This window comes from Anticarsia gemmatalis, chromosome 22, assembly GCF_050436995.1.
Source record: "Anticarsia gemmatalis isolate Benzon Research Colony breed Stoneville strain chromosome 22, ilAntGemm2 primary, whole genome shotgun sequence".
NCBI lineage: Eukaryota > Metazoa > Arthropoda > Insecta > Lepidoptera > Erebidae > Anticarsia > Anticarsia gemmatalis.
Genome location: NC_134766.1, coordinates 9,401,054 through 9,416,000, shown reverse-complemented (window position 1 = coordinate 9,416,000; position 14,947 = coordinate 9,401,054). Strand labels below are relative to the sequence as shown.

Below are 14,947 nucleotides of genomic sequence, written 5' to 3'. Positions count from 1 at the left end.
CAAGCTTCTGGCTACTGTCAACGACTGTCACTTAACTATCTTTGAATGTTATCTTTTATCCTACAACATTTCTGCAAAACTTTTTACGATATTAATTTATTATTTGAAATGTCACAAGTATGTTGCCAACATTTTGAACTCTTGCTTAGAGTGTGAATACCGTACGGATATCATAAATCATTGAAATTATTATATTATCTTTTCTAACACATATGTTTTGTACTGCATGTAATCTGCGAAACTGGCACGCATCACAACGGGTGCCAATAATAAATGGACCAAGATCCCAGAGCTGCCAGACCTACGTCATTTTAGCAAAGCTGAAATTTTGAGGATTGTTAGTATAAAAGGTCTGTTAAGAGGTATGCACATCCACTACCTTGAAAGCGGGGCCGTTTCTGAGGTAGCGCGGAGTGAAGGTGCGTAAAAAACGACCCAACCTACGTTATAGTAGCAAAGTTGGTTTTCAGATATGTTATTAATGATATTATGTAGAATTAAAATTGACTATTGCCAGACCGTTTCCCGGGGCCATTACTTCTGCCAGACGCCTTAAATGTTGTTAAAAAATGAGGTCAACCACGTCATAGTAGCAAGCCTAAACTTTATATATGTTATTAAAGGTACAATTTTAAGACCCCCTGTATGCGGACAGACCATTCCGCAGGGCCCTTCGTCCCCTAGACGCCATTAAACTTTCCCTATGAGTGCGAGAGTAAGAGCATTATTCATACGCATAAATGAAAAACAATTGAATTAAAAAAATAAAAATTGAAAAATTATTGAATACTAACTGACCCGCGCATCCTTGCTTGGGTCACTTAAAAGAGATAGGTCAAAATGTTACATAAACGGGTTATGTAACATTTTTCACTGGTACTCTGCTCCTATTGGTCGTAGCGTGATGATATATAGCTTATAGCTTTTCTCAATAAATAGGCTATCCAACAGTAAAATATTTTTTTATTCGCACCAGTAGTTCCTGAGATTAGCGCGTTCACACAAACAAACAAACTTCTCAGCTTTATAAAATTAGTATAGATTAAAAGTACTTGGAATGTTGAGGAAGATAAGTAACATTATTTTGGGAATTATTTTAAAAATAGATATGGTTTACACTATTCACAAAAATTATGAAAAAAACATTGTAGTCATTCATCGTCATCATCATTATCTGAGCTCTTACTTCCCTCATCAAATTGAATATTTAAATCATCTCCACCATCGTCTTCATTGTTACTTGAATTCTCTGTAAAAAAAAAATGTAGGTAATGATGTTGAAAACAGTTACAAGTAGGTATATTGAAATAATTTATAGTTAAAATAAAATACCTAATTCGTTTTCAAGTGATTCGCTTACGAAACTTGGCAATTGGTCACCATCAAACCACTAGCCGTGCAGCATCTACATCAATTCAGCTCAGACCATTTAAAATTTTAAAGAAATCGCCAGAATATCAAGAAGCTTTTGTTCAATTCGGAGAAGTTGAATTATCTATTGATAAAGCGAAGGAACAAAATATATTTGATGTAATTCAAAAATTTATCTGCGAGTTATATAATGTTCCCGGATTAATTGATGTAGATGCTGCACGGCTACAACTTTTCATTAACACGTATACAGTCGGCGATGTGAATGAGAAATTCCACCGGCAAAATGTTAAAAAATTCGACGCAAGTAATTTACCTCCTTGTAAATCTGAATTGCTTCAACAATTTCGACGAGCAAATTATATTGCGGGTGTCTGGAGTAATGCTCATATAAAGCGTCCTAGCATTTTAAGCCCAGCAAATAAAGGGTGGGTTCTAAATGATAACCATTATCATTTTAAGTGGTTTGATGGTGACCAATTGCCAAGTTTCGTAAGCGAATCACTTGAAAACGAATTAGGTATTTTATTTTAACTATAAATTATTTCAATATACCTACTTGTAACTGTTTTCAACATCATTACCTACATTTTTTTTTTACAGAGAATTCAAGTAACAATGAAGACGATGGTGGAGATGATTTAAATATTCAATTTGATGAGGGAAGTAAGAGCTCAGATAATGATGATGACGATGAATGACTACAATGTTTTTTTCATAATTTTTGTGAATAGTGTAAACCATATCTATTTTTAAAATAATTCCCAAAATAATGTTACTTATCTTCCTCAACATTCCAAGTACTTTTAATCTATACTAATTTTATAAAGCTGAGAAGTTTGTTTGTTTGTGTGAACGCGCTAATCTCAGGAACTACTGGTGCGAATAAAAAAATATTTTACTGTTGGATAGCCTATTTATTGAGAAAAGCTATAAGCTATATATCATCACGCTACGACCAATAGGAGCAGAGTACCAGTGAAAAATGTTACATAACCCGTTTATGTAACATTTTGACCTATCTCTTTTAAGTGACCCAAGCAAGGATGCGCGGGTCAGTTAGTATTCAATAATTTTTCAATTTTTATTTTTTTAATTCAATTGTTTTTCATTTATGCGTATGAATAATGCTCTTACTCTCGCACTCATAGGGAAAGTTTAATGGCGTCTAGGGGACGAAGGGCCCTGCGGAATGGTCTGTCCGCATACAGGGGGTCTTAAAATTGTACCTTTAATAACATATATAAAATTTAGGCTTGCTACTATGACGTAGTTGACCTCATTTTTTAACAACATTTAAGGCGTCTGGCAGAAGTAATGGCCCCGGGAAACGGTCTGGCAATAGTCAATGTTAATTCTACATAATATCATTAATAACATATCTGAAAACCAACTTTGCTACTATAACGTAGGTTGGGTCGTTTTTTACGCACCTTCACTCCGCGCTACCTCAGAAACGGCCCCGCTTTCAAGGTAGTGGATGTGCATACCTCTTAACAGACCCTTTATACTAACAATCCTCAAAGTTTCAGCTTTGCTAAAATGACGTAGGTCTGGCAGCTCTGGGATCTTACTCTAAAATAATTAGAGGTCGTCAGTGTATCTGTAGTTTTGTACGGAATTGCTTATAACAATCACTATTGTTATCTCCTACTATTATTATTACTATTCTCTTGACGTATCGAATAACGAGACTGACGCAATTTTACTAGATGCTGTTTATAGAGAAATAACCTCATTTAGTATATAGGAAGCTGTTTAAAACTGCAATAAGTCTTTAGTGTGATATTTTAGTAGCATGAAACTTTTGTAAATGATTACTAATTTAACTTAACTCAAGTTTTTGTACTATAATTTTCAACATTGTATTTATTGAAAATATTGAAATACAAAATATAAAATTACGCCTTATCCCCATAAGAGTTAGCGGGGACCAGAGACGCCACTTATTGCGATCCTTACAAACTTCCCAACAATTAAATATCACCTAATATTAGGAATGCGAAAGTTACTTTTCATTGCTTTTTTAAGTTTCCTTTACTATTCTAATGTTCATATAAGCTAAGTTGTCTTGAGATATTTCAATAGTCATCTAAACAGGGTGTGTCGTTATGTCAAACGGTTGACATTCAGCAACGCCTTCTAGATATCGTGTGTGAATTATTAACACGTCCACGCCTCGATAACGGTATATCTTTGTACTATTTGTATACGAATTGGGCTGTGTCGCGACCAGTGTGAATTATGACGTCACAGTACAAAAATTACACGCTAAGTGGTTCAAATATCAAATATAATGTCTAATGTAATACTCCAACAATTGTAGAGAGCCTTGTATTCAGGTTTTGCAGTTGTCGTAGGTATAAATTATTGCCCTTGAAGTGGAGAGCTTGCATCATAGACGGGCCGTCTTCGGTTGGGACGCGTAGTATCCAATTGGAGGTACCGCGTCCTGGCCACGTTATGGTCACTGTTGAAGGAACACCGTCAGGTTTTTAGTCGGTATGCCCTATAAAGAACGCCTAACTGGCGGGAGAGCCCGACACACCCCCGCTTCCTCCCTGGAGCGGGACATGTAGTACTTAATGCATTTGCCAGTCGCAAAAATAAGGTATAAATTATCGAAATTGAGAATATCCTTTGCTCTATACGCTTGTGCAGCTGATTGTGGTCTGTTTGATACAGATTACAGCCACTATATTTCGGAAATACTGTACATTGTTAATCTCTAATCTAGGTTCGTACATGCCAAGACTCTACTAAATTGTTGGATTCTATCAAATATTTAGTTATCTTAGTTCATTGAAAGAGTTTTTCTGTACTCTATCTAACTCTAGAAACTATATCAAATGGCGTTCTTTACTCTTCATAATGACATGAGAAACGCGGAATTATGTTATTATGTAGATAAATGTATCATTTTTAAATGCTCGAAAATATTATGTGATAATAAGACACACCTCGAGAATGCATCGTGTTTGACAAATACCTTCAACTATACACAGAACTCTTAGCGCCTTCAAAAAAAATTATATTGCAATTAATACACGAACATAAATACTTCTTCAATATATTATTACTTTACATCTAATTATATTATCATATTTATATTTCGTCTCAATTTACATACTCTGTATTATCAAATCAAATAAATAAATAATTTATTATTGACCGACTTTATACTAGAGATATCTACTTGGAATCGTGATTTGTATGTTTGTACAAATGTAGGTAAAACCAGGATTGTGTTTGGCCTTCGTACGATGTGTTATGATATGTTATGTCAATGGGTATATGTTAATTGTATATTAATCGTGATAAAGGAGACCGAGTGCGGTGGGTAACGAATGATAAAAACATATTTTACTGTGTGTTCAATTCATTTTAATCCTCGGTACTGTAACTAGGCGTGAAATATACTTACATTTCGTATAGCCTCTACGAGATTATTAGCAATTCTTATAGGCTTGTCTCTGGAGACATTATGAGATACAGAACATGAACCTATATCTCTAAGTTATCCAGGCTCTACGTTCATATATCGCTGGTTTTCTATATATCTCGATTTAAAGTTTAGTGAAAGCGTACACGCGTGCGTGCACGTACGCGTGTACGTACGTATCTCACAAGCTAAGTTATTCCGAAAACATTAGATAGTTATAACTGTTTTAAGGGTGAAGGAAAACATTGTGATGAAACTTTACATAACTAAAAGATGGACTCAAGGCATAATCCTTGTCTTGCTATGCGAAAATCAGGAGTTAAAAAAAGATTCAAGTAATTGTGAACTATCTTTCGATATCAGGATCAATATAATTTTAGTCGCACTATCAGGCTAGTTTTAAGAGTAGTTTTTTCAGTGTCACCCCTATTTAAAGAGTTTAATACGTCACCCCTACAGAGATCTAATAATAATACGAGTGTCTGTCAGTGTTAAGTAAACAGCTGCATAAAGTTCACGGGTCAAAGAAAACATACTGATAACGATAAGTACTTCGCTCGTTAACTATTGTATAGCTTTCTTATTAAATACCGACTACTAGTGGTCGACACTTTAAGATCTGTAAAAAGTAGAATACTATTTCCACTTAAAATATTTACTATTTTAATTCCATCCATGTATGGTTGCTTGTTAAAATTATAAGTAAGTACTAGTTAGCGAAAAGGGCAGTGCAACCAGTTATACACAGAAAAAGGCGAGAAATGGGGCTTATGGGAGTCAAATGGAGTCGTAAATTGGCCATACGAGTGTAAAACAGAACGGAATTAAGTGAGACGGCTTACGTTTGCAACTAACAAAAATAAAAATGGAGAAATTATATAGAAATTGGCTTTAATCTCCACTGTGATCTCTATTTATATACAGACCATTTACTGATTTAGTGTTATCTATACTTAATATAATATAATATAATATATAATATAATAATATAATAAAGCTGAAGAGTTTGTTTGATTGTTTGTTTGTTTGTTTGTTTGTTTGTTTGTTTGAACGCGCTAATCTCAGGAACTACTGATCCGATTTGAAAAATTCTTTCAGTGTTAGATAGCCCATTTATCGAGGAAGGCTATAAGCTATATAACATCACGCTACGGTCATAAGGAGCGGAGTAGCAACGAAAAATGTTACAAAAACGGGGAAAATTTTGACCCATTCTCTTAGGTGACGCAAGCGAAGTTGCGCGGGTCAGCTAGTGAGGTATAAAAGTCGTCGTCGTAAAGATCGTCGAAGACGATCATAAAATGACATTGCATTATCACATGTAAGTGGAGTCACGAGTTGATATATCTCACGTTGATAATATGATAAAGTACAATGGCACATCGAAATTATCGCTATCTCGTCCTAAATAACTTATTTACTAACACATTATGTGATATTTAAATTAATTCTAATGTAAGTTTGCAATATAGAGGCAATATAGAGGTTTTATTTTGAACAGATTTTCTTATTAGTCTATTGCAGGAGACTAAAAAACACAAATAATTGGATTTAATGTTACATATGAAGATTCTACATTATTAGGCTATAACGTAGACCTAGTTTCTAACTTTTACCGCTGCAAATGATATAATCATAAATTAAACGCATTACTATTTGACTGCTGGGCGCACGTCTCCTACCAATGAGAGATGGAATGCTCCGCTTTTTGTCTCTACAGTAACGAATGACACAGAAAAATACATTTCTTGTTAGAAAATTAGTTCTTCTATGATTCTTTATTTGTTATTAAACTTCAGTACATGCCTATAAATTTTAAGGTACACACATGGATATCATGGTGGCTAAAACCTAGTCTTACATAAATCCAAACTTAAGGTGTTACGTCCGTGGTCAGTCCTATTGGTAGGTTGGTCAATGAAAGCCAAACCCACAAGTTTACTCTAGTGACGTCACGAACCGATACAAACAAGTGCGCGTCTACTACAATGAAACTCAAAATACAACCGTCACGATTCTCCGCGCACGATGTGTAAACGTTACCGGGGAAATCCAGTATAAATATGTACTTTGCACTTATTACTTCGCATTTCCTCTGACCTCTCACTCCCACTTGTGACCTTTCAACTATATTAAATTTTAATAAACAAACTTTTTGCTCAATGCTGGGAAATATAAATTGCTCTCTAAGTAACGCTAAAAACTGTCCCAAATCTTAGTAATAAGTTATGTATATTAAAAGTGTTTTTAAAGATGAAAAACTATTATTTTCAACTCTTTAACGCCGGACGGCTTAAGATAAAAACCTGTTTGTTTTGTGCGTATAAAATTAGGGTGAACACGTGCTATCTATATCTAATCTAATACTGCGGATCATAATTTCTTGCTGCGTCCCGCTGTACCAGTGACGCCGCTGTACGTGTCCAGACTGCATTACTCTACAAAGGTTGAAGAGATTGTAGAGTACATACAGACGAAAACGAAGTGGACTTTGAGAGTTCAGAGGTTGGAATCACGTCACAATGTGGGTTTTAATGCCTTCGTGGTGAGAGTGCCAACTGAGCATCTCACAAAGTTCATGGAGCCAGAATTTTGGCCGAAAGGTGTTGTTTTCCGGCGATTCCGTGGCCGGATACCCGATACTGCGCGATACACGACGCCGACGCTGCACAATAGTAGTAATCGTGTATAATTATAAGTTATATTAATTATGTATGTATTAGTATATTTATATTTTTAATTTGTAATTTGTTTATTGTATTTTCTATGGGCCTCAGTTGCCTGAAATAAATGAATAAATAAAAAAAAAAAAATAATAAGATCTCCTTAGATCAGTGCACGAGATATTATATTTTACATGGGTAGTTAGGTCCCATCAAATTCATACAAACATGCATATTCTAAAAAATATCGAATTTGGTTTGGTTGTTAAAAAGTTATGCGTGTACATACATTTTGGCGATTATTTCTTATTTATAAAGATAACGTTTACGATTTTAAACCATTCAGAATAATTTTGTAGGCACCATTTTGAAATATTTTCCATCATGGTTTCGTGGACTTCCCAACCCCCTCCATTTCTCGTCCTCTGGCCATTTTTCTAGCAAGGTATTCGTTCGTCCCGTCATCCTCTAAATACTATTAGTATTTAAATAAATAGTGATAATGATGTGTTGTGTGTTGACAGACGAAGCAGGCGTACTTCCCGATCTTCGGCGAGCAGCACCCGCGGCCGCCGCGCTCGCGCCCCAAGGACGCGCAGGGCACGGTGCGCGCCTGCGCCGCCTGCCACCACCACCTGCTGCAGCAGTGGAACACCTACCAGGTATGTACACCTTACTCCTTATGACTTTACATACATTTGTACTTTTTTCCAGGTTGTAATTTGAAACGACAATGGACTATGACGTTGTATGGGATTCATTCAATTGATTTGATTACATTGGATGTTGTCTTCAATGTAAAGTTTCAGTTAATGTTAATAAGAGAGTAAGAGTTATATATTAGGTATACAAAAGATATTGACAACATTCTCATAGTAAAATATGCGCTTAGATAATGTTTTCGAACCCTAACTACGCACAAAAAATATTTTCTTTCTTTCGAATAAATACAAAGTATTTCCTTTTGTATCTAACTTAGCTTTACGTTTTCCTTTTCGTGAACTCTTGGACACGTGTAGCTTGATCATCAAGTTTTACATAACAATCGAAATATCTAACGGTTCTTTGTACATAAGTTATTTACACAGTTGCGTAACACATATTTCTCAAACGTCTTTATTTCATATTCTACACGTTTGATGCATTTATGAATATTATATATATATACTACGTTTTATTACTGGTAATATCAATAAAACAAAGATGAGATCTATAAAACAAAGGATAACTTGTAGGATTCATATTGTATTCATTTACATATTTCATTGTGCAATTACCGACTAGTAATTGCAAGTAAAACTGATCGTAACCAGTTATAAAATCACAGATATGAGTTTGATAAGCATATTTTTATTAAGCCAATTTGTAGATGGGTATGGGTATTAGCATAGTATACTTGTAACGTCTCTGTAAATAGACATTTAAAAAGTCATTGTTGACATCTTGCTATTGTCGTTTAGTAAGCCGATGTTTAAATATAAAAAAGATACGATTGAATTGAGAACTTCCTCGTTTTTCTGAAGTCAGTTTTAAGTAGGATCTTTGCGCATAGTCATACTGCTGGGTAGAGGTTTCCTTTTACCCGGTGCGACTTTCTAACACGACGCTCCCTCCAATGTCGCGAAATCATCACGATACCAGCGCCTAGCTTGGCTTCCGCTCCCATATCTATACTAATATTATAAAGCTGAAGAGTTGGTTTGTTTATTTGAACGCGCTAATCTCAGTAACTACGTGTCAGATTTGAAAAAATATCAGTGTTAGATAGCCCATCTATCGAGGAAAGCTATAAGCTATATATCATCACGCTACGACCAATAGGAACAGAGTACCAGTAAAAAATATTACAAAAACGGGAAAATTTCGACCCATCCCCTCTTATGTGACGCAAGCAAAGTTGCGCGAGTCAGCTAGTCTACAGATAATGATTTTATAAGTCAATCATTCTATGATTAAAATTAACACTAAGTTAAAGGAAAGCAAGAAAGACATAAAACACTATAAAACACTTTAATATAACACATTTGACCTTAAAACGAGTCATTATGAGTCCGTGACGGATTTTATGAGAAAAAAACCAGTCGTTCTTGTTTGACACCGAGGGTCAATTAATAGATAAATAATAACTATCTGACGAAGGCAAGTTCATTTGCATTCAATGATCGCATCGATTATTAAATATTAAGTAGTTCTTTGAGTAGCGATTATCCCGTTATGATACTTAATAGTTAAATTTATGCTGATTGTTTCTTTAGTATTGCTATATTTTTTTCTAAGTAATGTTATTTGTCATGCGAACTTTTGCTCGCAACATTATGTGCATAATAAGCGTTCCCGAAGTAAAAAAGTATCTTAATTGATCATGAAAGTTATTAATTGTTTATTCTTTGTTCTGTTCTTATCCCACGTTATTCCATTGGACCCTATTCAACGGGGTCTGATAAACATGTTTTCATTCTCAAAAACAAGCCGTTAGGGGATTTGGCTGATGTTTTTACTTCCTGGCAACCCGGCAGCGTAATGGTTACCCTACTTGGGTATCAACCGTCCTTTTTAAATTAAGTATAGGTTAAATTATTTGTGTACCGAAATCCATTATTTAATGAATTCAAATGTCATTATTTATTTAATTTTTGTGTAAGTTTGGCTCAGTTCGGATGTAAGAAGTGATGTCAGAAAGTACTATCCGTTTTTATCTTGTCGTAAGATCATTGTAAATATCTACACGCGAGCAAAGTCCAAAAATAAGTGTACGAAAAACGAGTGTTATGTATTTAACTTATGAATATGTAGTGTAGACACGATTGTTTACATTTTTGTAGGTTCAAACTGGTTTCTACTGAAACAAAATGGAGTGAGTTCGGATTGTACGTATTTGAAATATACGTATACGTTTTGTATAAGTTCGTGCGTGCTAATATTTCCATTAATTGACATAGAAACAAATGAAATATTGGGCATTTTTGTTTAAAATACTTTTATGAGATACGCTTTTGGGCTGTATTCTATCAAGATACAACCTTAGAGCGGAGTAATCAATATAATTGTATGCTTGTGGGGCCAAATGTTATAACATGACCATTGACCGTATTGCAGTTTCTCATTGAGTAATAAACTTCTCGATCATTCCTATCTTATCATTTAATCGAAGAGCCTCCGTCACGTATCCCCACAGATCATCTAACGACCCCTAACCAGTAATCACATTATTATTAAAAACATATTTACCACTAACTGCCATAACAAACATCATTTCCTAATACATATCTAAATATTACGTCACCATATCTTTATCTCCCTCTCTCTTTAAGTGTTAGAGTGAGATAGCAATATGTACAATTATGTGATAATCTCTCGTTCTATGTAAATATTATTGAATGAGTTTATAATAGTGTGTTTACAAAGACTGTTTGTGGTTAGGAGTTAGCTTGTTATGTCATTGGTCATGTCTGGATAGCAAAGGCGAATTAGTAGGATGTTACAACTATTTTCATAGTTCAAAATTAGTTTTAAATGTCTTCTCAGGTGTACTTTTTATTATTTTATTGTGATTGTTAGTCTTGATATTAAGGAAATATATGTCGGCACGATTTTTAATAATAAGACTTTTTTCTACGAGTAATTAATTGAATATTGGAGACAATTATTGTGTTTCTTAAAAGAAAGAAGAAAAAATAAACGATTCCTTTCTTTATAGGTATGTAACTGCCGCTAAGGCATGCCTTCATGCAATTAGAACAAATTTATTGCTAGACCACACACGAAAATATTTTTTTTATAGTAAGTAGTATAATATGGTCAGTCAACTAGCAACTAAAGTCTATACGACATATCTGTACCATCGCGCAAAACATATGAAAAAAAAAAACAGACTTATCAGGCAACGATATATTTGCAAAAAAACGTTAATATTGTATCATAATTCTCTTACCTACACGAGTCATCAAACCGAAATAAAGACTGAATGAGTATTGATAGCCACAAATTAACAAACCCGATACACGGGCCAGAGATCAAGAGTCAGGAGTCATCTACATTATAATTATAATACAATACTTGATTCTACGCAGATTATATAAAAAGTGTTTAAGGTCAGTGTGTCGTGGTGGCTGACCTAGCGTTTGGCGTAACTATGTTATGTTTCAACGAATTATGTAGATATGTATTTGCGTTTTTTTAGAAATACTTTTTGTGATGTGACAGTTTTATTAGTATTGTAAAGTTGTTTATAATCGGTTCTGATAAGGATAAATCTATCTGAATGATATTAACTGAAGTTGCCTTATAGTTGTCCAATAACTAACCAGAGCGTTAGCGTTTCCGTATTTCTCCAAAGTAGTGCAGCTTTATAAAACAGATCACTGTCGGCTGCATACTGATGTGTGCCACTAAATTATGAATTTTCTATACTTCCCACCAGCCGCGAACTTTGCATGCAAGATCTATCCAAGTGATAACAAACTTTCATACATTATTTTATTATTAGTAGGTCTTACACCAACTTTGTGAAGAGCAAAAACAAATCTGAGTCAATCACTTAAAACATAATTTCTAATACTTTACTTTGCTCTGCTCTCTACACCAATTTGCAAAAGTTTTCATATCTTATACACAAAAATCCCCGTATATTATAATGTTATGAATCACGCAGTGATAGTATGTTTTTTACGTCACTCACGGATATATCGGATGAACACATTCGTTTTATATAATGTGATTATCTTAGAGCAGTGATAGCTGAGTGGTAAAAGTTAATACCTCACACGCTATAGTGGTCCGTGGTTCGAACCCGAGGCAACATACTAATGACTTTTCAGAGTGTGTATCAGTAATAATTATCACTTGTTCCAACGGTGAAGGAAAACAAGTCTTAGAGTTCTTTGACACAGTTCTTGAAGGAATGCATAGCCCCCAACCCGCAGATGGCTGCGTGGTGGACTCAAGTTCTAACCCATCCCTCATAACGATAGGAGACCCTTGCTCAGCAGTGGGACAGTAATGGGTTAAATTTATTTTTTTATGATTATCTCAGGTCAGACTTGATGACGTGGGGATGATGTTAGAGGAGGGGTAGAGACTACCCCGTGTGGTGTGTTATTTCTTTAATGTATTCAAATAAGGGTGTTAAGTAGGTCAGGTGCGTTATACAAGGCTGTTTGACAAGATGTATGAATGTTAATGAAGCAAGGGAAGTTTGTAAGAATCGTAGTAAGTGGCGTCCTTTGGTTTGTGCCTACCCTAGTCCATATAAGCTAGAAGCGAGATTGTATAAATGTAAGAGTATTAAAGTAGTTAAAATACGATTCAAATAGAAAGTTAATATATATTTTCTTGACGTTACGGCCTTGGATATAAAACTTTCAAAGTCTATATGCATTGTAGCGTAAACATATAAGCCTTTTAGGCAGCTCGCTCCAGTTGCTGGTTGTTATAATGCAAATGCTTAGTAAAGCAGATATTCGTGTTATCTATTTGTCATAAGTCTGGTTGTATCTACTTTGTGCCTGGTTTTCAACCGTTTATAGCTATATCATACAAATTTTATTCAAAATGTCAGCAAATAACTACTTACTTACAGTTTTAATCGTCCAACAGAAGGTTTCTAAACACTTTTCCTGGGACACTTCAATGATAATACTAATCGTCTAACTTCTATTAATAAAACTATGAATAAATCATCAGCAATAAAGAACAATTTGCATTCAGATAGCAATCGTTCTCGTAATAAACTGGAAATCAAATAATTTAATATCGGCAACAATTCATTGAATTAATGCGACTGTAAAATACAAGTTTTTTGTATTTATCGAACGTTGATTGGTTGTGAGATGTGATGAATTATTTATTAAGTTGTATTAGTATTTGTATGAGAATATTATGGTCTATTAAGACTTGTAACGCATTAGATAAGGCTGTAAGTAAAGGCAAAGATTTGATCAAGTAGGTACTGACTACCTGTGAGGTTCTCCATTTTTTAGTTTATGTTGTTCAGAGCTATGTGACTCTATTTATGACCCATGACTGTCCTACTTCTGGACACCCTTGTCCAGAAGTCTCCTCAACAATGGAGGCTAAGCCTTGACGTCACCACGCTAGCCAAGTGCGGGTTAGGGACTTTGCAGAAGTTTGTGGACAGTCAAGGTGTTAAGATGTTTTCCTTAAGCGTTGGAAGAAATGATAATTATTTCGAATACACACATAACTTCGAAAAGTCGTTGATGTGCCTTGGGTTCGAACCGTCGATCACTCTATACTATTAGTAATAATATCTCCCTAGCTGATATTCGGCTGCAGTGACCAGTTTCTTTGAAACCAGCCAGCGGGAGTCTATTAAAGGGGTCTAAGTGATACAAGAAACAGGTCGGCTACTCTCTCACGCTTATAATACGACAGACGGGACACGACTCGCAGACTGTTAGGTGTAGGGCCGATGTGTTAACTATTATAAAAGAACGATAACCGCCAGTTTGACCACCTTTGGATAAGTACCGGTTATCCAATAGAATTGAGACAGACTTATTCACATAATTGACTGGACAGCCTAGACTAGTTTTCGAAGTATGTAAATAAAGCTTGCTTGTATAAAAAATGGAATCAGAAAGACGGTTACCGGTCGGTTAACGATTTGAAGGTTAAGCAACGCTTGGCGCGGTCATTCTTTAGATGGGTGACCACACACTGGCTTGAAAAAGTTTGACACTCGGTTGACCACTAATCATACGATAAAATAAAATTTAGAATAATTCTTGAAGCAGTAAAAACTATGATTTAATGATGTGGTTTTTGCATGATGAATCAACATACCTACTGACAGTAATATAAATAAATTTGTTTAATTAATTAAGTCGTAATCTTCCGCTGTCTAATTGGACGAGTTAGAGAAATCAATAGATTATCGATATTTTATGTTAATTATATACAAGTGAGTGAAGTTAGGAAGCTGTTTTATTGACGCCTAACACAGGCAACTGTGATGAAATGAGGGTTATTTATTGGACAATTTTATATTGGGTATTTTAATTTAAATATTTAAGACTTTAAGTAGCTGGCTTTTTGTCAAAGCTTTTGCACTAACTGTCTTATTATTCAACCTTGTATGGGCTTTAAATGGTTATAGTGATTTGCTACATACAATCATTTTTGAAACTATATATTAGTGAAATAGAAAAAAAACTCAGTATAAGTAATCAGATCTTGCAAAGTTTATTAGTAAGATAGTTAGACAATACGCGTACTGAAAGGTTGCTTGGAAGTTTGTAAAGGTCTTCACCACATAAGCGTATTATTAGCATCTTTTATGTTTGTAAAAGTCCCCGCGACAATTCGTTCTTAGTACAGGTGTTTCCATTCTAACAAGAATATTTAAGCAACCATCAAACCTATTAACACTACTACCAAGAACTTATTAAAGTGATAACCGCAAAGCAAATTTGAAACCCAACCAGTCCAAACTAATATTTGTCATACAAGA

The 14,947-nt window shown here is 34.7% G+C and overlaps 1 protein-coding gene across 1 annotated transcript in view; it reads left to right on the top strand.

The window, feature by feature from the left end:
* Window positions 1-14,947, top strand: part of px (MAP7 domain-containg protein plexus) — a 182,321-nt gene that overhangs the window by 86,782 nt on the left and 80,592 nt on the right. The window contains exon 7 of the mRNA XM_076129511.1: window positions 8,001-8,138. Coding sequence (XP_075985626.1) covers window positions 8,001-8,138 — 138 coding nt within the window. The remainder of the gene's footprint in view (window positions 1-8,000; window positions 8,139-14,947) is intronic.